This window comes from Ambystoma mexicanum, chromosome 6p (assembly GCF_040938575.1).
Source record: "Ambystoma mexicanum isolate Mex_15411 chromosome 6p, UKY_AmexF1_1, whole genome shotgun sequence".
In the NCBI taxonomy this organism is placed as follows: Eukaryota; Metazoa; Chordata; class Amphibia; order Caudata; family Ambystomatidae; genus Ambystoma; species Ambystoma mexicanum.
In genome coordinates this window covers 822,647,040-822,671,312 of record NC_090935.1, presented here as the reverse complement: position 1 = coordinate 822,671,312, position 24,273 = coordinate 822,647,040, and the positions used below count along the sequence as shown (strand labels likewise).

Here is a 24,273-nt window from a genome sequence, read left to right as displayed (position 1 = left end):
ACATGTATAAATACAGCTATGAAATCACCTCTCTTGCTACTCACAAATTACATTCACACATTCATACAAAAAGTGACCAGTGCTCACAAATTGAAATTAACCCTTTGGTGTAGTGTATTCCAAGTAGAAATATTATACCAAAAAGGTACAACATATTTTTTTCTGAAAATATGGACTCAAATCTTTTTAAGGCCTGCCCTACATGTTTTGTTCCATTTGGGTATTAAGCGCGTTATAAATAACCTATCATATCATATCATTTAGGCAATGTGAAAAATCACTGAAACTTTGTCAGGGGCTAGTTTACACCAATATTGAAATACAGAGTTTGTAATAGATCCTATTGCATTCTTTAACATACTATTTAAATATTTGTTATCATGTGTTTCAAAAACATTAGTGAATTTCCATGTTGCTTGAGTTCATATTTGCTAATAGCTCATCATTATTCCATGCTGTTTCATAGTCTGGAATAGTACTTCTTGCAGTCTTGAATAATCACGTGTTAGGCTCTGGAAAAAGACCTGTATGACATAGTATTAATGAGCTTGTAATTAGCTCATATAATTAATTAATTATTTAGGCTGTACAATCACTTCTTAGTGGAAGAAGCACCGCATATTTGTGGCAATCCCCTGAAAATTGGGTGCCTCCATGCGAGTGGACCATCACCACTAGACAGATAAGATATTTGCCTTTAAGCCATCACAAGAAAGCAGATAGCTCTTAGATAGCAGGGGTTACTGATCTCTAGAAACCAACCTTGGGTTGAGAGACACCTGGTTTAGGGTGGGACTGCCCATCCCTAGATTAGAGAGGGATAGTGATGCTCCTTAAAGTGCTTTCCTACAACAAACCCAGCACAACTCACCTTGGAAATGGATTCGGTCGTCGTGACAAACCAGATCATTGGTGAATAGCAGGAAGGGTTTGCGACCTCTTAAAGCCTGCTACATAACTTGCGGGAAAAAGCATAAGGGGCTCCCTTGAACCAGATTTGGGACTAACGATTGAAACTGTAGACGGTTTGCTTTAAGCCTTTTTATTTAGTACACCATTTTTCACATCCTGTGAGGGGACCCTGGCACCCGAACCCTCAGAAACATTTGGGCATTATAGTTACCCATGCATTTTTGTTAGGGACAAAAGGGGTATCCTGACACTTTGGGCTGCACTTCATGCCTCCCCCATATGTTATTTTGCCCTGACACTGTAACAGCACACAAATAAACCACCTTGAATATAATTCAGTGAGTGCTTCTGTTCTTTTTATCCCCGTCACCTTTGTGATGACACACTAGTTGTATTTGTTGAAATACTAGGATGCTTCAGGTGTACATAGGCCGAGTTTTGCCATATTTACAGCTGTCAAATACAGTCTCAAGAGTATTGTGTCAATTGTAGTAGATTCCAGTCTGGGTCCAGCGATATTACTAATGATAATACTTTGGGTCGGATATTTTCACAAATCTCAATACCTAACTCATGCTACCATACATGGTCTTTTTAAGATTTGTTAGTGTGATTCATTAGTGATTTGTATATTTTCTAAAGTGACAATTCACATTAACTGTAAAGTATAGCTAATAACAGGAATTAAACTTCTTGTTATAGAGAAAGATGCTGTAATACCAGTGTGGTCTGTGAAGACAACATGAAGCCATACACAGACAACACACTTAAAGCGCAAAATAAAATACTTAAATCAAATGTCAGGATGGTAGAAAGCCTAATTTGCCCTGTGCTAAGGTGGGGTTTCCCTACCTGAATGAAACTACAGAAAGTCTGAGACAAAGAGTTCAACTTAACCCTCAGTCTGTGTCCAAAACCTATACATGCCCTCACCGCTAAATCTAAATAGTGTGTAGGGATGCGAACAATAAAATAAATAGTGCTCAACTCAAAGTTCTGAGTTTCTTCCAGCTCCCAGCTCTCTTTCAGTTTTCCTTGCCCAAGTGTAAGAATGTTCCACAAAAAGTCTCAAGATTACTTCCCTTTAGTTCAAAGCAATACAGTTCCAAACAATCATCGGGATCCCTTCCCCAAGTTCCAAGAAACAAAGTTCAAAAACAAAAGATCTTGAGGCTCCGTTCTGAAGACAGCGCATATGATTTCCAAGTCTCAGGGTGCCCTTCCCTGAGACTTTATCTTCACCACATATACTTGTCTTTTCAAAAGGTTACACACAGCTCAGGGTCCACTTGAGCCTCCTCCTGGTTTGTGTCACTAGTTCACTTACAGTGATCTTATTGGGTGGTTTGACAATGTTTTGGGTTTTCAGCATTCAGGGTTCACTGGTCTAGGCACCGATCACAGGATGTACAACCAGGATCCCTGGGCTCTTCAGTCCACACAGGTTCTTTTGTACTGGCTACTGTGCCCCAAATCACTTTCACTTAGTTCCTCTTTATTGGCCTCTTAGATATATGTGCTGCTTTACAATCGTCTGGCTTCCCTTTGTCAGCCTTGTGGCTCTGCCATGAAGTGTCACACACTTCCTGCCAGTCTTTGGCCTTGCCGAACTGTTATGACACTCTCACACTTGCGCCCTTTTCTGTCATTCACTTTCACATGGGTGCTTTTCTGTTGCTCGTCTTGCCCATAAGGTTCTATTCGATTCAATGTTCAATAGGTTTTGTTTCAAGATTTCACTCAATATGTTGTTCAATATGTTCTGTGTTTGAAATATACTCATGTTGCTTAATTTAAAGTTTCCATTCAGTTCAGCATTCAATATGTACTGTGTTTGCTCAATTTGAAGCTTCCATTAAGTTCAACAATCAATATGCTTTTGTTTCAATTAGTTTCATGGAACGTTACTTACTTTTGGTCCGATAGGAGCGCTCGAGTGCCCTCCCTGACACTCACAGGCTTCAACCGTCTCCTCTCGCACTTGTGGCGTCAGGAGGTCAACTGCTACAAGCCCAGCTCGTCTGCCGGGTGTTCCCCTCAACACACCGGCAATTGGAATGCCTCTGCACGGACGCCGGTGGCCTCCTTTCTTCTCTGGTTATCTCGCAGCTCCTGCTGCCTGCCCTCTATTACGGATGCTCCCAGACCTGTGGAAATTACATGGCCCACTTGCTTTGGGTCCCGCAAGTCCTCTGGGATATATGCCGGCGTCCTGGCTCTTTCTGCACTCCCACCGCGGCTGCCTCCTCCTCACAAGGGTACCCTGCTGGTCTCTCCCTAACAGGCCTCCCTGTTCCTCTCTTTGGTGTTCTCTGTCATTTTATATACCTGCAACCAATTAAAAGGTTGCAGGTGTGTTCTCTCAATTGGGTCTGCCTGACTTTGATTAAGGGGACTTGCCTGACTCTTACAAGACTCTGCAGGCATCTTCTGCGTCCCAATACTAGAGTGTTGAAATGGTATAGTGTTCACTACTCTTAGTCGACTCTTTCTCGATCCCATACTATAAAGTGTCACATGTGGGGAAATAAAGGGAACAGCTTTATAATAACCCATAAAGATTGGGGGAGGGTTAGGTTGGTCTTCAACAGGAAAAGGGGGGATACCATGTCTCGCTTGTGTGTACCCCACTCCCAATCCCCAAGGACCCTCCACTCGGGACCCAAGAGCGATGGCCTTTCCCTGGCCACCGGAACAGAGGATCCAAGGGTAGTAGGAGTGAGAATACCCTCATGTTTCTCACAGGTCCCAGAAGGTCATGTCAGGTGGTTGCTTGCAGGTGAAGCTTTCTATAACTCACTGATAATGCACCATATTTCTTTTTCAACAAGAGATTTTATTGAGGTTTTGATCACAAAAATTTGCAGCTGTATACCTTATTCAAGTCGTCATGAGACAAGGGAAAAGCAAACACAACTGAAACACAAATTAAATCAAGTGTCCAACATAACATTGTGGGGTCAGAGAAGGGGGGGGGATCCGGAGGTGAGCATCTCAGGCATGGGGGGGGCAGCTTCAGGTCATGGAGTGTCGCAAAAGGAGGCAGCTACTGGGGTAGGCAATCGGTCTCGTGGCTATGGGGGCGGTTGAGTCAAGGCAGATAGGTGTGGCGCTGCACTGCTTCGTTTTGGGGTCCCTTGTACGGTGCATGGAGTGAGGGTGTCCCTTGTGGCAGTGCAAGCCTCTTTAGTCAAGCTTAGCCATTCAGCGAAGGGATGGCGGCTGTCGTACCATGCCAGGGAATTGTTGTGCATAGTCCAAAAAGGGCGCCCAGATAGCAAAGAACTTGCTCCTATTTCCTGCAGGGAGGGCAGATATGTTTTCCGCGACTGCGATGTCCCAGCACTTAGTCCACCACATGGAGACCGCTGGGCATTCTGGGTGTTTCCACAGCCTTGCTATTGAGAATTTTGCTGATGTGAGCAGAGGTCTGCCAATCGCCAGTCATCGGGAATTGGCCGTCTCCTGAATCCCCCAATAGGACTATTCCTGGGTCCCACAGGATTGATAGCCCGGTGAGTAGTTTGATCTGGTCAAGCACCTCTTTCCAGAACCTTGGGGTTTTCGGGCAAGACCACAGCAGATGGACTAGAGTGCCAGTGTTTGCACAACCTCTCCAGCACTGCGGTGGGATGGCAGGGCTGCTTTTGTTGAGCATCACCAGCGTCAAATACCACCTGTAGCACACTTTGATCGCCACCTCTTTTTGGTGATGCATTTCAAGCTTTTATGGACTCTTGTCCAGATGCGGCTCCACTCCCAATTCCCAACCTATATCCCGTTCCCACCTCAGCATGTAGACTTCCTTCTTGTTCGGGTCCCCTCTGTGAAAGAGCCTGTGTAGGTTCGAGATTTTCCCAGTGGGTGCGAGCGCTGTCAAGGTGCATTCTACTTCCATGCAATTTGATCGTGTCATGGGACAGCCAATGTCTGAGCTGGGCGTAGCAAAATTGCTCCTCCACCGGAACTTGGAATTTCACTTTACATTCTTCAAACGTCAGCAGTGTGCCGTTAGTGTAGAAGTCCGCAATGTGCCTCAGCCCTCCTATCTTCCATCTGTTGAAGCTATTCAGTGTAATCCCTGGTGTGAAGTCGGGGTTCTCCCAGATAGGGGATAAGGGGCCCACTGTGGTTCTGCAGTTCATCGTCGGCCCGCTTTCTTCCAGCTTTGCACCTTGTTTCTGGTTGCTGTGAGGGGTCCAGCGTCAGGAGGGTTTCTGGGCCAAGCGATGTCGGGCAGCGCTCTCTAGAGGGTAGCAGCACCAGTCTTCCTCCAGTTTCAATCAACATGGAGAGTTGATGCCCCTGGTCCACATGAAGGTTGGGGAGAGCTGCGCCGCAAGGCAGTATCTTTCAACCTCCGGGCCCCCCAGACCGCCAACCCTGGGCTTCGAAGCATCACCTTCCTGGCTATTCTTGGCTTTTTCCCCGCCGAGACGAATTTTAGTATGTTCGATTGTAGTTTCTGTAGATCTTTTTTAATGACTCGGGTCTGGAGGGCCAGGCAGAGGTACATCAGTCTTGGCACCAAGTACATTTTGACTGCCCTGAGTCTCCCTAACCTGGACACTTCCTGTTTTTGCCAGCGGGTCAAGTCCGTCCGCAGCTCTTTAAATCGTGGCAGGAAATTTAGCTTATACGCACGCTCAGATTTACTCGGGATTTGAATTCCCAGATAGCTAAGGTGGGATTTTGCCCATGGGAGGGGGAACTTGGCTGCTAGGGAGTTCAGGAGGACTGTAGGGGTATTGATTCCCAGGGCTGTTGATTTTGCCAGGTTGACGCTAAATCCTGACGCCGTCCCAAAACTGTTCAGTTCTTGCCAGAGGGCTTTCATAGAGGTTTCAGTCTGAGTTAGGGTCAGCAAGACATCGTCTGCGTAAAGGGCTGTTTTGTAGGTTTCCCCTTTTACTTTCAGACCGTGAATCCGCGGGTTCTTTCGAATTCTGCAGAAAATGGCTCCATTGATAAAGCAAATATGAACGGAGACAGGGGGCAGCCCTGTCGGGTGCCCTTGGTTATCTGGATCCTGGGTGATCTGGCGCCGTTCATTCTAATAGACGTGGTGGGATGTTGATAATTTGCCTGGGCCCACTTCGAGAATTTCAGCCCGAAGCCGAAGTGCTTCAGGGTTTATTCTATATAGCCCCAGTCCAGCATATTGAACGCTTTGCAGGCGTCAAGTGACAGGATCGCCATATGCTTCCCTGTTCTGTTCGACGACTCAATGATATTTAGGGTGTGCCTGGTATTGTCCATAGTGGTGCGGCCTGGATGAATCCTGTCTGGTCCGGCTGGATCAGCTCTGGGAGGATTTTCGCTAGTCTGAGCGCTAGTATCTTGGAAAAAATGTTGGCGTTGTTGTTCATCAACGTGATGAGTCTATACCAAGAGCAGAGTTCTGGGTCTTTCCTGGGTTTCAGTATCAGTACTGTCAGGGATTCCTCCTTTGAGGCGGCGATGCTGCCTGTCGAGAGGAAAGTGTTGTATAGAGATGCCAGGTGGGGAGCCAAGATGTGAACACATTTTTTATAGAACTGGGTGGTGAGGACATCGGGGCCCGGGGCCGCGTTCTTTAGGGGGTGGTTAAGGGGTGGATGCTCTCGGTCACTTCCTCCGTGGTGATGAGGAGCTACAGGGCATCCAGTTGGGGGAGGGAGGGGCTCTCTGGATGGTGCGCAGGTAGTGAGTTTGCGCCTCCTTGTCGGTTGGGGCTCCGGACATGATGTCCCTGTGGTGTTCCGTAATGATCTGCAGCTTTTCTGCTTCCGCTCAGCAGGGCTTGCCTCGTCGGTCGCGAAGGACGAGTATATTGTTCCGGGTGTGGAGCTTTTTGAGCTTGTGCACCAGCAGTCGATTAGCCTTCTTGCTGTTTAAGTAATCAGATTGATTCGTGTATGCTAGGGTGCGGGCTGTGCGTTCTGCCAAATGCATTTCAAGTACTGCCTTTGCTTTTTTTAAGGTTCCTTCCTGCTTTTGTCATTTGGAGTTCTTTGAAGCTTGCCTCCCGATTCACCACCTCTTCTTCCAGCTTAGTGAGTTGGAGTTGATGACGTCACTTGTGTGCCGCGGTGCAGTTGATAGCTATCCCATGGATCACTATGGCTTCAGAGGTGCCTTTTTCTGCGTTTTCCTTAAAGTAGTTTGTGAGGGAGTCTGATAGCTCTCGGCTGGATGCTATAGCTGTCAAAATATAGTCCTGTAGTTTCCATAATATTTGTGGGGGTGCCGACAGGGCCTCAACTAGCAGACGGGCTATCACTGAGGCGTGGTCCGATATTACTCTGAGACCAATTCGAATGTCCTCGATACATGGGAATAGAGCGCTGGACATCAGGAGTAACTCTATCCTTGAGAAACCCCTGTGGACATGTGAAAAGAATTTGTAGTCCTGTGTTCCATTGTTAGCGAGCCTGCATGCATCGATAGTTCTGGTTTCCCTGAGAAATTCCGCCATCCCCAGTGCTAGGTGGGAGAGTTTTGTCAGTGTTGGGTTCTGCAGTATGGTTAAAATCGCCTCTGATCAGCAGGCGGCCTTCTGTGAAGGTGGTTATCGCCGGGAGGACCTTGCGTAAGAAGCGGTCCTGAACGTAATTTGGACAGTATATCACTCCGATGGTGATTGGAAGTTCAATCAGTACACCCTTGAGCAGTAGGTATCTCCCCCCTGGGTCTTGATTAATTGTAATTTGCGTTAGGGGAACTTTGCAGCTGAGGATTATGACTATGCCCCTTTTTATTCTGGCCGACGAAGCAAAGTATCGTCTGGGATATCATTGGGAGCTGAAACGCTTTTCGTCGGGCATCAGCAGATGAGTCTCTTGCAGGCATAAAATGTGAGCTTTGAGTTAATCTAGCCTGTATTCGACCGATTTGCGTTTTCTATTTGAGTTCAGACCTTGGATATTCCATGTTATCATGGTAAGTTCCTTGACGTTGGCCATCATCTGGGACGGCTATGTTGGAAGAATTCTTTGGTAGCTTTATCCAGTAGGCCTCCAGTGAACCAGTTTCAGGCCTCGTTCGGGTTGCGGATGTAGCATGGTTTGTCATCCCAGTGAAGGATAAGGACGTGCGATACCCCCAGCGATAAAGGGATCTTTCTCTCCATGAGCCATTCCGTAACTGGTCTCAGGGCCTTCCTTTTCATTAAAGTGATGGCTGCAACATCCTGATATAGCGAGATGGAGGCGTCTCTAAAGAGTATACGGGGTGAACTTCTGGCTTCCCGCATTATTTCTTCTTTCACTTTATAGAAATGTATCCTCGCTTGGACATCAGGTGGGGTGGACGTACTTGCTTGCGCTCTCGTTCTGTGGACCCTATCGAGCTCAAGGGGGGAGTCATCAGAGAGAGTCAGAATGAAGCGGAAGAGGTATTGACATAGTGCTCCAGGTCTGCATCCGGTATCATTGTTGGGATTCCTTGAAGGCGGATATTATAGTGCCAGGAAAGGTTTTCGCCATCCTCCTGCTTGAGCTCAAGGGCCTCACATATAGCTTCTAGTGCTGTAATTCTACCCAAGCCTTGATCGATTTTGTAGCTATGTTTGCACAGGGTATTCTCCACTTCCGCCGTCCACAGCTCCACCTCCTCCACCAGCTTGTCCGTGTCCCTCTGGTATTCCTTCATGATGTTTGAGAGCAGGTCCTGCAGATCTGCTTTTGTAATCGTCTGTGTCGAGGGGCCGGAGTCCGTCGCAGTTGTGTAGCTCTGCGGATGTGATTTCATTGCGGTCTCCCTTCCTTGTTTTCTCTGTTGCCAGGGTTGACAGCAAGGCAGAGATGTCTGTCTGTTTTGTATTTGTAAGGTGCTTGGCCATGGTGCGCGAGTTGCTTGTAACCTGGATGAACGAAACCCACACCCCCAGTGTTCAGAGTGTTCAGTGCATGGGTGGGACTGTGGACTGGGACTGAGTGTCTAGGATGGGGGTTGCCGTTGTCTTCCTCTGCGGTCGCTGCTCCTGATGCGAGCTGTCTTGTTCCTGGGTGTTGCCTCTTCACCCAAGGCTTACTGAAGGGGATGCCTATTGATTTTTTTTTTTGTAAAGTATTTTATTGGTTTTTTCAAAAAAGTGAGAAACATTACAAACTTACAAGTGTGGTAATAAAGAAACGATACAACAAAAAAAAAAGTAACGTAAGAACAACCAGAACAACAGCAGTCTACATGTAGCGTTAATTATGAGATGTTTGGTGGCAAGTAAAAATTATAGTTCCGATGTTACAGGAAGCGAGGGGAACAGATTCGGGTAATTCCTTCTCTGTATCAGTATGAAAAATCGGGTGTTGTAGGACGCTACAGTCCCTCAGGGAGGCTTATAGTCTGCCTTGAAGCGCATGTCACTCAGGAGGGCTTTCCAGGAGTCCAGGGTTCCACTTGTGGCTTCTCCGCTGGTTGTGATCCCGTTTTGCCAGGCCCTGGTTTCAGCAATCGTCCATCTCGCCAGTTCGCTCAGCCACCGGGCATGGCTGGGGCCCGCTGGAGTCTTCCAGGCCATTGCTATTGTTCTCTTGACCAAAATGCATGAGATATCCATTAGTTTCACCAAATGTTTAAATTTGCCCGGTCTAGGATATATACCTAGTAGGCACTCTCCGGGCGTCCAGTCGTATCTTACCATGCCAGCTTCTGCGCAGGATTGTTTGGCTTTGAACCAGAGTGATTTCACTTTGATGCAGGACCAGAACATGTGGATCATGTCTGCCTTGTCATTTCCGCACCATGGGCACGTCGGGGGTATTTTCGGGTTGAATGAGGCAATCCTGTGGGGAGTCATGTATGTCCGGTAAAGGACATTCAGCTGTATTTGTCCGAATCTGGAATTCCGGGACACTTTCTTGGGGTAGATCAGTGCTCTCTCCCATTCCTTGTCAGTAAGTGGTGATTCAAGATCTGCCTCCCATTTCGCCTTCAGTGCCTGACCTTTGGGGTTAGGCTTGTCTATGAGTCTGTTGTAAAGTCTGGAAACAGGTCTCCATCCATCTGAGAGGTCGTGCATTTCCTGTAGCAGTGGGTCTGGGGTGGGCTCTTCTGGCCAGCTGTTCCACTGCTTCTTAGCGATCTGTTTGATCCTGTGGTACCAGAGGAACTGGCCCTTGGATAGTCCTTCAATGTTCTGTAACGACTCGAAGTCCCTGAATTCCCCATCAGTGAACATGTCCCCCCATGTATATATGCCTGCTTCTTCCCATCTCCTGGGAGTGGAAAGTTCCGCCTCCGACTTGCACACATCCACCAACATGGGGTTATCCGGTGAGTACGGATGTTTCGCTTGCCTTATGTGACAGGCCCTGGCCCATATCTGCCTGCCCAGCTTGACAATCAGCAGAGTTTCGGGAGGTAGTCGAGGGGGAAACCATAGGATTTCTTTGGGGATTAAGTTTGTGGAAGACTGCCTGAGTAGTTCCAGCTCGGCCGACGTGTCATCAGACAGCCACTTCGTAATGTGACTGAGCTGGGCCGCCAAGTAGTAAAGGTGAAGGTCTGGGAGTTTTATTCCGCCTTCCTTATGTGGGAGAGACAGCGTGGCCAGTGTGAGCTTGTGTCTGCGCGGACCCCACAAGAAGTCCTTGATGATGGCCTCTAGTGTCTTGAAGAAAGGCGGGCGAACGTAGTGGCAAATATTGGCAAAGAAGTACAGGAATCGAGGAAGGATTATCATTTTGGCAATCGCCGCTCTACCCACCATTGACAGTGGTAGTTTGGACCAAAATTTGATTGAACGCCGAAGGCCGGTGACTGCTGCTATAGTGTTATGTTCGTGTGTGAGTAGCGGGGTGTGACCCACATTGATTCCCAGGTACCGGAACTTGTCAGGTTGCCACTGTATTCCGATAGGCGGGAGGTTGTCTACTGCAGTGCCCCTCAGGCTAGCTAGGGGGAATGCAGTTGATTTGTGTCTGCTGAATCGTATCCCTGAGTACTTTGCATAATTGTCGAGAACTTCTAGCGTTGTGGGTGCGTTGAGCTCAGGGTTCCTCAAGTAGAGAAGTACATCATCCGCGTATAATGAAATTATGTTGTAAACGTTGCCCACCTTAATGCCTGCATCAAAGATCTGTTGGCGAAAGTATATGGCTATTGGTTCTAGGCCCAATATATACAGCATGGGCGAGAGTGGGCACCCCTGTCTCGTGCCTCTTTGTATTGCCCAGGATCCCGAGACAATTCTGCCTGTTTTAACCCTTGCCATTGGCGAATTATAAAGTACCTGGATCCATCTGATGAAGCCCGCACCGAAGCCGAAGCCCCTCAAAACCTCCACAAGTCACTCCCAATAGATAGAGTCAAAGGCCTTGATGGCATCAAGTGACAGTATCGCCAGGTCCTCCTCTCGATCGTGGGTTTCGGCCATGATGTGTTGTAGTCTCCTGAGGTTGGCCGTGGTGTTGCGTCCTGGGACGAATCCATTTTGATCTTCGTGAATTATGGATCCTACCACTCTGGCGAGTCTGTTGGCTAATATAGAAGTGAGGATCTTGCTGTCGTAATTCAGCATGGCCAAAGGTCGATAAGAATCGCAATCGGTGGGTGACTTGTGCGGCTTGAGCATTGGAATAATTATGGTCTCTTTCATGGTGTTGGGCAGGATGCCGTTTGTGTAGGCTTCTTGATAAACTTCATGCAGGATGGGGGTGAGAATGGGTTCGTAGGTCTTGTAGAATTCGGGCGGGAGACCATCACTGCCGGGGGCTTTGCCATTAGCGAGCGATCTGATGGCCGCTGTCACATCTTCGGAAGTGATTTCCGAGTCCAGTTCCTCCCTCTGCTCGCTGGAGATTTGAGGGAGGCCTATCTCCTCCAATGTTTCGATTAATTCTGCGGCGGGCACCTGGGACTCGTGGGCATACAATTTGGAGTAGAACTTAGCAAAAGTCTCGTTAATCTCCATCTGCGTCTTGTGTGTTACTCCTTTTTCGTCCTTTATCTCCGTTGGCAGGTGTTTGGGGTGTTCCCGCTTGCAGAGCCAGGCAAGCAATCTGCCGGGTTTATCAGACTCGCTGTGGGATCTGGCGGTATGTGTTGCGAAGTCAAATTTCTCCAGTCTGACCCATGATTCCTGACATTTTATACGGGCTGTTTTAAGGATCTTCTCGGACTCTGGAGAAATGTCAGGGGCGGACTCTAGTCTTGCGATCTCTAATTCCTGGGCCTCAAGAGAGGATTGTAGTTGTCTGCGGGTTCCGCCCGCTCTTGAAATGATTTCTCCCCTGGTAACCACCTTCATGGCCTCCCACAGTGTGGACCAGGTAGCCACCGACCCCTTATTGATTTCGACATATTCTTCTAGCTTCTCAGCAAGGTCCTCTCTGAACTCTGGATCATCCAACGCTGCTGTAGGCATCCTCCACATGGGAATTGGAGGTTTGGGTCCACGCAGCTGCCAATGCATGACGAGCGGGGAGTGGTCGGAGATCGATCTCCCCAAATATTCAGTGGATGTGGCCAGTGGAGATTGTTCCTTATCAACAAACAAGTAGTCGATCCTAGTGTGGACGCCATGTGGAGCTGAGTAGTGTGAGTAAATTCTGGCCTCTGGATGTTGCACTCTCCAGATGTCTACCAGGTTGAGCTGGTCAAGTGTTTCCGTCAAGGAGGTGGATGCGGGACTACTTGGCTGAGGAGGAGGGCGCGATCTGTCCTTGCTTAAGTCCATGACGCAGTTGAAGTCTCCCCCCCACACGAAGGTCCTGCCTCGGTGTTGTGCCAGTCTAGCACTCAACGTGCTTAAGTATGACGGGATTCCATGCTGCGGAAAGTATGTGTTAATGAAGCACACTGGGGTTTGTTCTATGGTGCCCCACATTGATGTATATCTCCCTTCCTTGTCAGAATCCCAGCCTTCTAGCTGGAAAGGCACATTCGGGTTCACCCATATCAGTACGCCTCTCGCATATTTGGAGTAAGGAGACCCCCTCGTGGTCCCGTCCCATCGATCTGTTAACTTAGACATGGAGTCCGCTGTAAGGTGGGTCTCTTGTAATAGCGCAATCGAGACCTTCTTCCTCCTGAGGTAGGACTGCACGCGGTTCCTTCTGAGGTATGAAGCCATTCCCCTCACATTCCATGTCATCACAACAAGTTGCGACGCCATCGGATCGGTGTTCTGAATTCGCCTTGGAGTTCTGGCCCGCTGGCCCGGTGGCACAACGAACCACAGGTGGCGTTCTGCGGGCGGGGGGCCCCTGGTTCATGAAGTCTTGTGTCGTAACCTGCCGCCATCTTGTACTTTACCAACATTGATGATTCGTAGACTGCAAAGCCAACTAAACTAATAACATAACACAAACTGGTGCGCCCAGCGACTACAACACTGTCGCGGTGCTCAGGCGCTCTCGCGCCGTCTGAACCCATCCGGGTATCGGGCGTGAGCTGGGTCGGGCGGTGAACTGGCCCAATTGGATTTTCTGCTGGGGGTAGGGTTGGTGCGAGGCGGCAGGGCCGTGCGAGGGCCGCTTCCGTAAGTTAAACTGTTGTTTGGATTACCTGCTGGGGTCCGGTTACTGGTGGTGCGAGGAGACTCGGGATTTAATCGTCGTTCCGAGGAGGATCCTTGCCATCGGCTAGGTTATTATCTTCTAGCCACATATTGGCCGCCTCCGGGTTTTCGAGAAATATCGCTCGTCCATTATAAACAACTCTCAGGCGCGCGGGGTACAGCAGCCTGTATTTAATGTCCAGTTGGCGAAGCTTCGCCTTGATCGGGACGAATGAGTTCCTTTCCCTCTGCACTTTCTGGGTGTAGTCGGGGTAAATAGTAATTTTTGAGTCCCCCCTTTCAATGGGACCTGCTTCCCTGGAGTGCCGTAGGATGGTTTCTCTGTCTTGAAAATTCAATATTTTGGCTATTATTGGCCGTGGACGCGAGCCGGGGGGAGGACGTCTCTGGAGGGATCTATGTGCCCTTTCGACCGCAAAGCCTTGGGTTAGTTTTCCGGCCCCGATCTCTTGTAGCAGAAGGGTTTCAACATAGGATGTGGTGTTTAGGCCCTCTGTTCCCTCCGGGATACCCAGGATCCTGATGTTCCCCCGTCTGGCCCGTCCTTCGGCTTCCTCTGCCCTTTCCTCCAGGAAGGCGACCCTCCTCTTTAGATCGGAGACTTCGGACTTCAAGGTTGTGGTGGCCCCGGACAGCTCCGTCGTGGAATTCTCGACGGTCGTTACCCTCTCCGTCAAGTTACGGGCATCCTGGCGGATGAGTTGTATGTCTATTTTGAACTCATCAATCTTGGAGTCGATGTGGGTTCTCAGTGAGGCAATGGCATCCAATATCTGAGAACGATTGTCGTTGACCTCCCCTTCGTTCGGATGAGTGATTTCGGAGAGGCTAGGTCTGGACTGGGTGGAGGTCTTCGCCTTGGTCGAGACAAAGGAGTCCATGGTGGCGGCCCTGCTCTTGTTCTTGGTGGCCATCTTGTAGCCGCAGGATGTAGATCGCCGAGTCGGGGAGCCAAGTGGGGCGGCCCAAGGGTGCGGTGGTGGTCAGGGGCCCACCAAAGGGTATTATGTTGGCTCACGCACCTTGAGTTTCAGGGCCCCCGAGTGCTTCGGCTGGAATCAGGTCGTTCGGGTGATGGCCGGGGGGCGGGGTGCTGCTTCTCAGAGGTGGCGAGTTTCTCTTTATGTGATGCCCTCCGCGTGGTTCTAGTTGTAGTCCTCGTTGCGTAAATTGGGCCAGCCCGGGGGTAGCGGAGTCAGGGGCCTGGGGGCCTGTGTCGATTCCGAACCAGTCTCAGACAGGGGTCGCCCCCCCCGGCCTTGTTGCCGATCCCCAAAGCGCTCCGTCAGGGGACGCTGGTTCAGGGGCTGCGTGAAGCTGTGCGAGGCGCCATCTTGGATCAATGCTCGACGGGGGGGAGGGTGGGATCCGGAGCCCGCTCTTCCTCACGGGGGCTCCGAAAATACCAACAATCGAGTAATTCCTAATGGGGAGCACTTCCCCCGCCGATGCGTGCTTTTCCGCTGGCTGCAACCACTCTTGTACCGGAGAAAAAGGATCAGGAAGCGGCGTCTCGGCCGGAGCCCGGCAGATCAGCTTCTGCCCTCCATCGGCTCCAAGCCACGCCCCCCCGAAGGGGATGCCTATTGATAAAGCTGTTTGTTCCGGGGAGTACCTGGCTCAGTGCACACCTAGTCAGAGCCTTTGTGAAGCAGGGGTCCACCCCTAGTGACCTTGCGGGAGGGCTGCACGTGGCGACTGGCCCAAGGACCTCTAGGGTTGCTGCAAACACCTTTGTTGACCAGGACCCCTGTTGCGATGCGTGCTGGAGGAAGCAGGGTCCAGCGGGAGGAGCAGCATCTCTGAGTTCCTCCTACTTTGCTGCTGAGTGTGAACATTTGGGCATAAAGGGTGGCTCGAGGTTGTCTGGGGCGCTCAGTGATGCAGTTCGTGGCCGGGAGAGAGGACAGCCGGCTAGCATCCCAAGTCTTAAGGCTCCCCCAGTTGCGGCAGATCCTTGAGGAGTGGGTGTTTCTCACGGCAGAGCCTACTGGCCCCCGGTAAGGGTGAGGGAGGGCGGGGAGGCCCACAAGCGTTAGGGCCTCCCTGGGGGGCTTGCCGGGCTGTGCGGCAGTGCCTTATCTCCAGATGGGTGATGGGGAGAGCGGCCCCCAGATGCAGGCTGGAGGCCGCCGTAGAAGCCGGAGGACTCCTTCAGTGGAAGCTGGACAGGTCCGGGTTTACGGTGCACACCATGGCGCATGGATGGCAGTCAGCTCCAGTTTTGGGGCACGGTGATGCGGGCAGGCTTACCCAGTGTTGTAGGGGTATGACGGGGGCCAGATGTGGGTTGTCCGGCGGCGGGGCTGCTTGCCAAGCTTTAATTTTGTTCAGAGCTGAGGGCTGCTCTGCCGTAGTTGCTCCACCTGTAGGCAGCGGGGGTCCAGGATACGGCTTGCCTCAGCCTATCCTCAGAGCAAGGGTTAGTTGAACTAGGTGCCGTGGTCGTCCCGATGAGGACTCTGTTCGCTCTACGGCTTCCGGGCTCAGCTGTAGGATGATGAAGGGCTGTGGGGCAGAATTCACCACTTACTGGGGTCTTCCGTCCAGGGCAACCAGGGGGACGGTCAGGGACGGACAGTAGTTTCCTCACCTTCCCAGGGAGACCAGCACCTGCCAGTACTGTTCAGAGCTGGCGTCCCGAGTGTGTTGTGGCGCCCTAGGGGTAGCTTGCGTTGCTCCCAGCTGCATGGGATTAATCTCAACGTCCAGCACTGCGGCGGGCTGTACCCAGGTGGTCGACCACATTAGGGGACTGCCCCCCGTGGTTGGACTGTTGGCTGGGGCAAACACAGCTACTCATGCATACCATGGAGCGAGGATTGCGGAATGAAAGCCCCCCGGAGGGACATCAGGTAAATTCTGGCAGGTTGCGTCTCGTCCTCCAGAGTGCTCGGGGCCTCAGGCAGCTTCAGCGCAGTGCAGCGGCTGCCATTTTGCTGCTTGTGATGGTTCTGCATGGTGCCAGCTCTCCGAATGGGAGCGCTCCCAGCTCCAGTGTCGAGGGAGGCTGAAAGTCGCTCAAAGTCCGCCGCACATCACAGGCAACCTTTCACGTCACCACTGGGCATTAGATGATCTACTTCACCGGTGCATTTTCATTGGATGCATGGCCTCTGCCGGGAGCTCTCACCGAGCCAGTCCGACCGCCATGGCTCCAATCCATGCACCATTTTAAAGAACTAATAAGGGTATAGTCTGCATGAAATATTAAGCAGCACATTGGCGATGTCCAAACTCTGTACTACTCAACTTTCAGTAAGGTCATGATTCAACGTGGCTCCCTATGTGGGGTAGCTGAAGTTGTAATAAACTATTCAGGAAAAACGAAATAAGCAGCTCTACCAAGTGTTGTGACACTCTCATAAAGTGGGATGAGGCAGGTTAGACTGGCAAGCAGTTTTTGGTCATGGCTTATGAAAAATAGACAGATGGGAGTTAAACTTCGGGGTTGCCTACTTGAATATGTGGCAGGCAGCACAGCAATACTGCTATATTTATTTTGGAAAGAAGGTGTTCAAGGAATGAATGGCCGATGTGATCGCTCTTGGCAGACTTGAAGAGAGAGCCGGCAAGCCAAAAAGCTTTTGTCCAAGGTAGCTATCATGTATTTATTAGGTGCTGAAAGCCCACAGGCATCACACGCCATAACATAAACACAGAAGACCAACCATCAACAAACAGGACACAGGGCAACTAGATTAAACCGAAGAATTAATTTGAACAGATGAGCTTTCAGAGATTTCCTGAAAGTAGCAAGGACGGCTTCAGGTCGCAGGGCGAAAAGTTGCTGCCTTATTAGGGAAAGATCTTCCTTGTCCGTTCGCGCATTTGTGCTCCGGACAGAAAGTCTGCCTTTTGTTACAGGAGCAAAGGGTTATAGTAGGACAGTAGGATTCTCTCCTTGATGGGGAGTCGGTGAAGATTCTGACGGTGTTTAGAGATATGGGTATGCCTAGAATTTTTTTTATTTTCCAGAATCTGGCATTTTTTATACTGGCACTAGATGTGCCAATCAATACATTCCAATAGTCGAGCCGGGCAATGATGGTAGCTCGAGCTATGGTGGCATTATTCTCTTCAAAGATGTAAGGGCGAATGTTTCTCAAGGAGACAACGATGGTCATTACAGTTTTTGCTCAACAGATTGACATGGGGCTAGAGTTCAAGCTGGAGTTCAAGCTGGCCTCCAACTGGACTACCAGAGTCTTTACCTTCGTTTGAACAGGGATGATGTTATCACAAACTGAGAAACACTTAAAGGACAGACTTAACTTTGTTCGGGCCTGTCTGGAGCCAAAGATAAGAATCTCAGTTTTGTTGGCATTCAAACATAGCCAGTTGGACAACATCCAGTTGGTAAATATTAACAAGGAAAGTGTTGTCAATTAAATGATCTCTGGAAGACTCGAAAATGAGCTGGGTGTCATCAGAGTAGTTAGTAAAAAAACACACCTAAGTCATCCAAGAGAACACAATGACCTTATGTAAAGATTGAACAAAACGAAGGAGAGGCTAGCCTAGCCCCTTTGGGAACACCACACCAGATAGGGATTGAAGGAGAAGCACAAGTTCCCCACTGGATTTTATATTCATGTTCGGATAAGAAGTAGTGGAACCAACCAACTGCCCCATCTGAGCATAGACCCAGGTGACCTAGCCAGTGCAGATGGCGTTGGGGGTCCACCAGGTCGAACACTGCGGATAGGTCCAACAGGACCAATAGATCGACTTTTACCCCTTTCCATCAAACACAACATATGTGGCTGCAGATCTATCAAGGCTGTCTCAGTACTATACCAAATCCAAAGTCTGATTGTCCATCATGTAGAATGTTCTGTTTTTCCAGAAATGCTTGCAACTGCACACAAGCTAGTTTGTCAAGGATCTTAACAAGAAACTGGCAGTTCGTTGTTGGTCTAAGGTCATGAGACCTTCAGTCAGCTTCCCAGAGTTGACTAGTCATCCGTCTTCCTAACTTCAAGCAGTTTGGTGATAGATCTGGGTATACCAATTAAAATGGGCTATAATTGCACCTATTTTTTCAGCACTTAAAAAGTGAGAGGAATTTGCCATTAAGCGCTAAATTAAAATGTGATATTATTACTGCACAAGGTCCAACCCTGAAAATGACCTCTACATTTTCTAGAGCACTAAAAACGCATTTAATTCTCAATGCATGTGGCGCCCAGGTACCCCAAAGATCTGAAGCCATCTTTTCGCCACAAGGACTGGTCCTTCAGCCTGCTTCTAAAGTACCACATCACAGGAATTGGACCATTCCATCAAAAACCTTATCATTTCATGAATTGCCCTATGACACCCTGAAAGGGCTGTAATGAAGTACGCGCGCTATATGAAACCACTAAATAAAATATATATATCAGACAGTACAGTCATGAACGTGTGAAGAAATTAGACAATTGGGTGATAAAACGTCCATGGGATGAGCGGCCTGCTAGCAAGTACCCAAACTATTGGCTATAGGACTGTCATGGATTTTGCTGTCTCATTCTCTACTGTTTTCCCATATTCTCGTAGCAGCAAACCAACAGTTTGCATAAGCGGGTAACAACAAACACTGTGTGGACAAACTTTGAGTGAGAGTGCCACAAGTCAACACATTTCTATAACCACTGGCCCCATATTATGGCTTATTGGCTTGTTTGTTAACAGTGCTCATAGTAGTTGCTGACGTTGCTTCTCATGCCGCATTAGGAAAAGGCTAAGCAGCATGGTACACATTCCTTGCTTTGGGCATGCACGCCATCTTGTTCTGAACAACTGCAACAGTGCACATGAACACCTGTAGTTGAATCTTACACTCTCCTTCAGTGGCCTCATTATTTTCTAGCCTCACTGCCATTCAAGCCCTGCTGACAGTGGTAGTATGTAATAATAAATTACTAATGAGAACACCTGAATTGCAAACAAATTAGCCAGTTGTGGGGAAGGGGAAGAGAACTTGTTTTCCACTTTATTTCCACCACCAGTTACTGTAAAATGATAATAAAGACCCTTTCCTTATCTTAAAGGCCATTCATGAGTATGGTGGTGATTGTCTAGTGCCTTACTGATACATCAGGAACCAAAAAAACAAACTATTGGCTTTACTGATGCTTTAAAAATATGAAATCATTAATTCAGAATAATATGCCTGTATGGCTCACCCGTGCTCCATTTGATTAAGTGGATTGTGGGGGCACATTTAAAGCATCTGCAGCAAAATGATGGTAATGTGGCATTGAGCATACGTTCCAGGGGCTGGAACGGGTATTAAGGGCCCGGCACCCAAGTTAAAAGCCTGAGTGAAGCAAGGGCTTTTAACAAGGGGCCCGGGACGTTAACTCTCGGTCCAGCCTCTGGAACGGGTGCGTAACGCCATTAGCAACCCGGCTTTCCAAAGCGGTAACCCGGGGTGCTAAAAATGAAAAATATAAAAATAAAGGATTTCATTCATTGAAGGTAATGCGTAAGGCGTCCTGTTCAATGAATGAAATCCTTTTCTAAGAAGGATGCCATGGAAATGGACAGCAGAGCTCTTTGGAGCCTCTCTTCCCTTTCCATGGCAGCCAGAAAAGCGGGGAAGCAGCTGTGACAGTGGCGCAGGCCACTGCAACAAACAGGTACGTGGGGGTGGGAAAATGGGGGAAAAATCAATAAAATAAGGCAACAGAGTGTGGGGGGAAGATGGCGGTAGGGGAAGACGGCCGTCAGACGGTATGAAACGCGGGCTTGTGCCGGAAGTTCAAGCCTGCGTTGCTAGCCACCTGATTAGCACCCTGGCACGGTGTGCCAGCCAATCGACATTAATTGCTCTGATGTATGGCTACACAAGGAAACACTCATTGTAAATAAGAGCACATTTCATGTTCAACAGTATTGGATTCAATGCAAGGAGTCCTGCCGGAATCCCCCAACTGCGAGGTACTCAAAGCGCAAGACCATAAATCTAAAATCAATATAGAAATGCATAATACCTTTCGAACTGGAAGGAAAGTGTCTATTATTTCCCCGCTGGTGAAGTTCATCACAAAGCCTTGCACGGGTGCGGCGTCTGTCAGGTAAGGCATTCCGTTCACTGCATAGAGAAGACCGCCTGTAACAAAGAAAAGGCCACCTGAGCACAAGATCGAGACGGAACCAGCAAAGAGCCCACTACAATGCACTGCCAAGAAAACACATGCATCCACGTGGGGCGAAAAGGAAGGAACATGATTTCTTGGCGGAGACAAAAGCTCTTTGCGCCGCATTGCCTTGTTATAGGTGCATGGTCTCATTCTAAGCAGAATGAGCGATTCACCTTTTGTTTTGTAGCTTTAACTACGTTTTATTAGAGATTTGATCAAATAATGTCTCACAAAACAAAATGTCATGTACATTCATCTTATAATACGCAATAAGAACAACCAGTATACCCCATAATACCAACAATGCATATCCTATACCTCAATGAATTAACTGTATCTCTCTACATAATAATATATACGTTAAATTACATAACATAAATAAACATTGTATTTCACCATAGGGGTGACAGACCACGTAAACTATGAAACCGATTAGGTTTATGCAAGAGGTCGGAAGTTCATTGTGCTCAATTAGCTATAGCAGAACATTTTAGAGCTAGTTTGTATAATACAACAAGGGATTAAATACAACACACATCATAAACCAAACAACGGAGGCAAGAACAAAATGGAAACATAAAAGGCACCTATTTACATAAATTAAAATAAAAACATTCTTCAAAATAGTGTAAATGAATGAACCACATGTAGAAATATTGTGATATGATATGTAATAAATGGCATTTCGATTGCTATTTGGCAAAGAGTGTTGGTGAGTTTAATCTTTCTATAGGACAGATATTGTTCCACCAACCATTATAAGTAATTTTTTGGAACTGTTTCCAGTTAGATGTAATCATTCTGATAGCAATAGCAAACAGGGGCTGCATAAGATAAACAAATAGTTGATTTTTAAAGCATTAAATGACATGCTGCCTAGAAGAATATTAGATAAGAATAGCGGAATACCAATTTAAAAATATGCATAAGTTATCTCCATACTTATACCTAAAACAAATTAATATAAGTGCATTAAAACCATATGTTTGACCAAACCTAGATTAGTATTACAGGGCCAGCCATTTCTGTCATCTAAAAATTTGGTATTGACTCATAGGTGAGAAAAAGAATGCATGTTGAGATATATTTGCAGACGTTGAAATTAATTAAACCCTCCTCTAGATTGAAGACCAAACATGTCAGTCAAATACCGTCCCACAATCAATTTCCCACTGATGCTTACATGACCATTTAATTCCCAGTGTTCTCTTATTCATTATTGATATGTAAAAATTAGCAGCTTTAAATAGTGAAATCGATCCCAAACACATTCCGCAATCTACTATACAAGGTGAAATCTGCATTTGTTAGCGAGAATGCGATTTGAAATTCATCAAAGGGCAGTATATTAGTATCTGAAAATGTATTATTTTAATTCCATTAACTTAACCACTGTTTGCAAAGGATAGATCTCCCATTAATTACAATCCTTGTGTTGCACCATAAATGGTACAACATTCATTGGCAGGCTTTTTTGCAGTGTTTTGCTGCTGATATTTGGGCAAAAAAACGAATTTAAAAATATGCCGGCTCGGGGTTAAGGGATATAATGGGTAGGGGGAAGTGGGGAATAGGTAGTACAAAATTGGAAAAGAGGGTTAGGGGGGACAACCCCCACCAATTGAAACAAAATTCTATTACTTTTTCCGTGCAAAAATCAGCAGCACAAATTTCTTTGAAAAAACCCTGCTGATGGAATGACATAGAACCACCATAAATACAGTGAAAACAACCTTGACGGTTTATCACCAGTAACAAACACACATTGGAATCTATGTGATCACTTTGCCCGCGTCCCCCAACCTGCATTCCCCTTCCTGATCACCCCAGCACACTTATCTTGAAGGCGGCACACTTTTGTGGGTCAGAGCTGACTCTGCAGGGTGATTTTCTTTTTCTTCTTCACTTTTTTATCCCCCGCTTACTGTAATGATAAGCAGGGGACACCCCCGCAACCCCTGACTCCCGTTACTGCGCTCAAGGATAGCGGTGGACACCCCTGCAACACCTGCTCTGCTTGGACGCAGCAGTGGGATTCGGTATTTTGTGCACCGCCAAAGTCGCAGTGATTGCGGGGGTGCACAGAAAAAGGTGACATTTCGGTACATTTGCCTACAAATTGCCTAAGAATGAAAGTATTTGCCACAACAGGTCTAGAAAATCTGGAGTGGTGATGCCAAAAATGTATATTAATTCATTATTAACAAATGGATAAGCCATCTCCCATTCTACTAATGACCAGACAGGAGCATCCTGATTGTCATCCATCAGAAACCAATATTGTGCCTGTTTTAAATAAAAGCTTTATGATAACATCTGAAATCAGGAAACCTAACACCACCATTTTCAAATGGATTCTCTATTACTACCGCATAAAAACATTCAAAAGAACTGAGTACATTTTTATTTTATTTATTTAGGTGTGATACGGCTAATAACAATTTAGCATTCAGCACCATAAAAGAAAATATTAATTAAAAAAATAATTTTGTCAGTTACTTACAAGAATATAATAAAATATTCACAATTATAAGAAATTCACTACAATGACTATAGTAGTAAAACCATTTCCATATTTGATCTAATGATAGCATACTTGATATCACTTTCCATAATTCATAAACCTTATTAGAAAAGATAAGAGATCTACAAGAGATGATATATTTAATATAATAGATTTGAACACCGATGAGGGCAAAGATACTGGAAGCATCTGCAAAAAATATAATATTACAGGCAACAACATCTTTTAACACATTTCTAAGTATTGAATTGTTTAATTAACTGATGAAGAGATATGCCTGCCTAGATGTTTAACCACATTGTGGCACCATTTAAGTCCATAAATATCAGGTTCATGTTTCAAGCTGTATGAATTAAGAGGTACAATTTCTGATTTGTCTCTATTTAATGTATACCCAGAGACAGAAGAAAATAGTTTTACAATCTTTAAGCATATAGTTAGTATTAGAGTTTTTCACAAAGATAAGTACATCATCCACATTTGCTGCTAGCATGACTTCATGTCCACCGCACTTAATACCTGGAATGTTCCCATCCTTTCTAATAAACTCTTTTAATGGTTCAAGTGACATTACAAATATTTATTTATATATAGCAGGTGCAATGCTTTTTTGCTCACAAAAAAGTACAATAGATATGAAATCGATTTGATGGGAGGCGGTGAGCTTCTTACAATGGAATGAGTTTGAGGGACTTTCTGACCAGGTTGTGGAGGGGAGTAAATGGAACAGTTACATGGGACAATGCATAAGTGGACATACATAGATAAGGACAACAAACATTGGAAGTGCAGGTAGGTGGTATGGCCAGCTGAGCTCAGGATGTGATGGTTGCAGTGCTAGAGTGGAGGAAGTGGAAGCAAGGGAAAAATGTTAGCCTGCAGGCAGATGAGAGGTAAGTTAAGAGGGTAACTTGGAGGTGAGGAGGTGGGCTTTTAGTTTGGTTTTAACAAATCCATGAGGACTGTTTCTGATATGTCAGGGGGGGAAGTGAGAATTCTATGCAAGTGGAGCAAGAAAAGAGAGAGTGGAAGCAAGAGGAAGTACAGGGAGGACGGCAGCCACAAGAATAGTCAAGGGGGCACAGCAGAGATTACGAGAAGACTTGTAGAGGTGGATAGAGGAGGATAGATCCAGTGGTGCCTTACCGTGGATAGATTTGTGAATCAGGAAAAGACATTTAAATCAGCCCGGTTTTGCATCGTCA

General features: G+C 47.3%; 1 protein-coding gene across 4 annotated transcripts in view; it reads right to left on the bottom strand.

Annotated features, from left to right (window-relative positions):
- PAM (peptidylglycine alpha-amidating monooxygenase) overlaps positions 1 to 24,273 on the bottom strand; it is a 1,287,650-nt gene that overhangs the window by 139,639 nt on the left and 1,123,738 nt on the right. For all 4 annotated transcript variants that reach the window (XM_069625460.1, XM_069625461.1, XM_069625463.1 and 1 more), the window contains one exon: positions 20,395 to 20,513. In XM_069625460.1, coding sequence (XP_069481561.1) covers positions 20,395 to 20,513 — 119 coding nt within the window. The remainder of the gene's footprint in view (positions 1 to 20,394; positions 20,514 to 24,273) is intronic.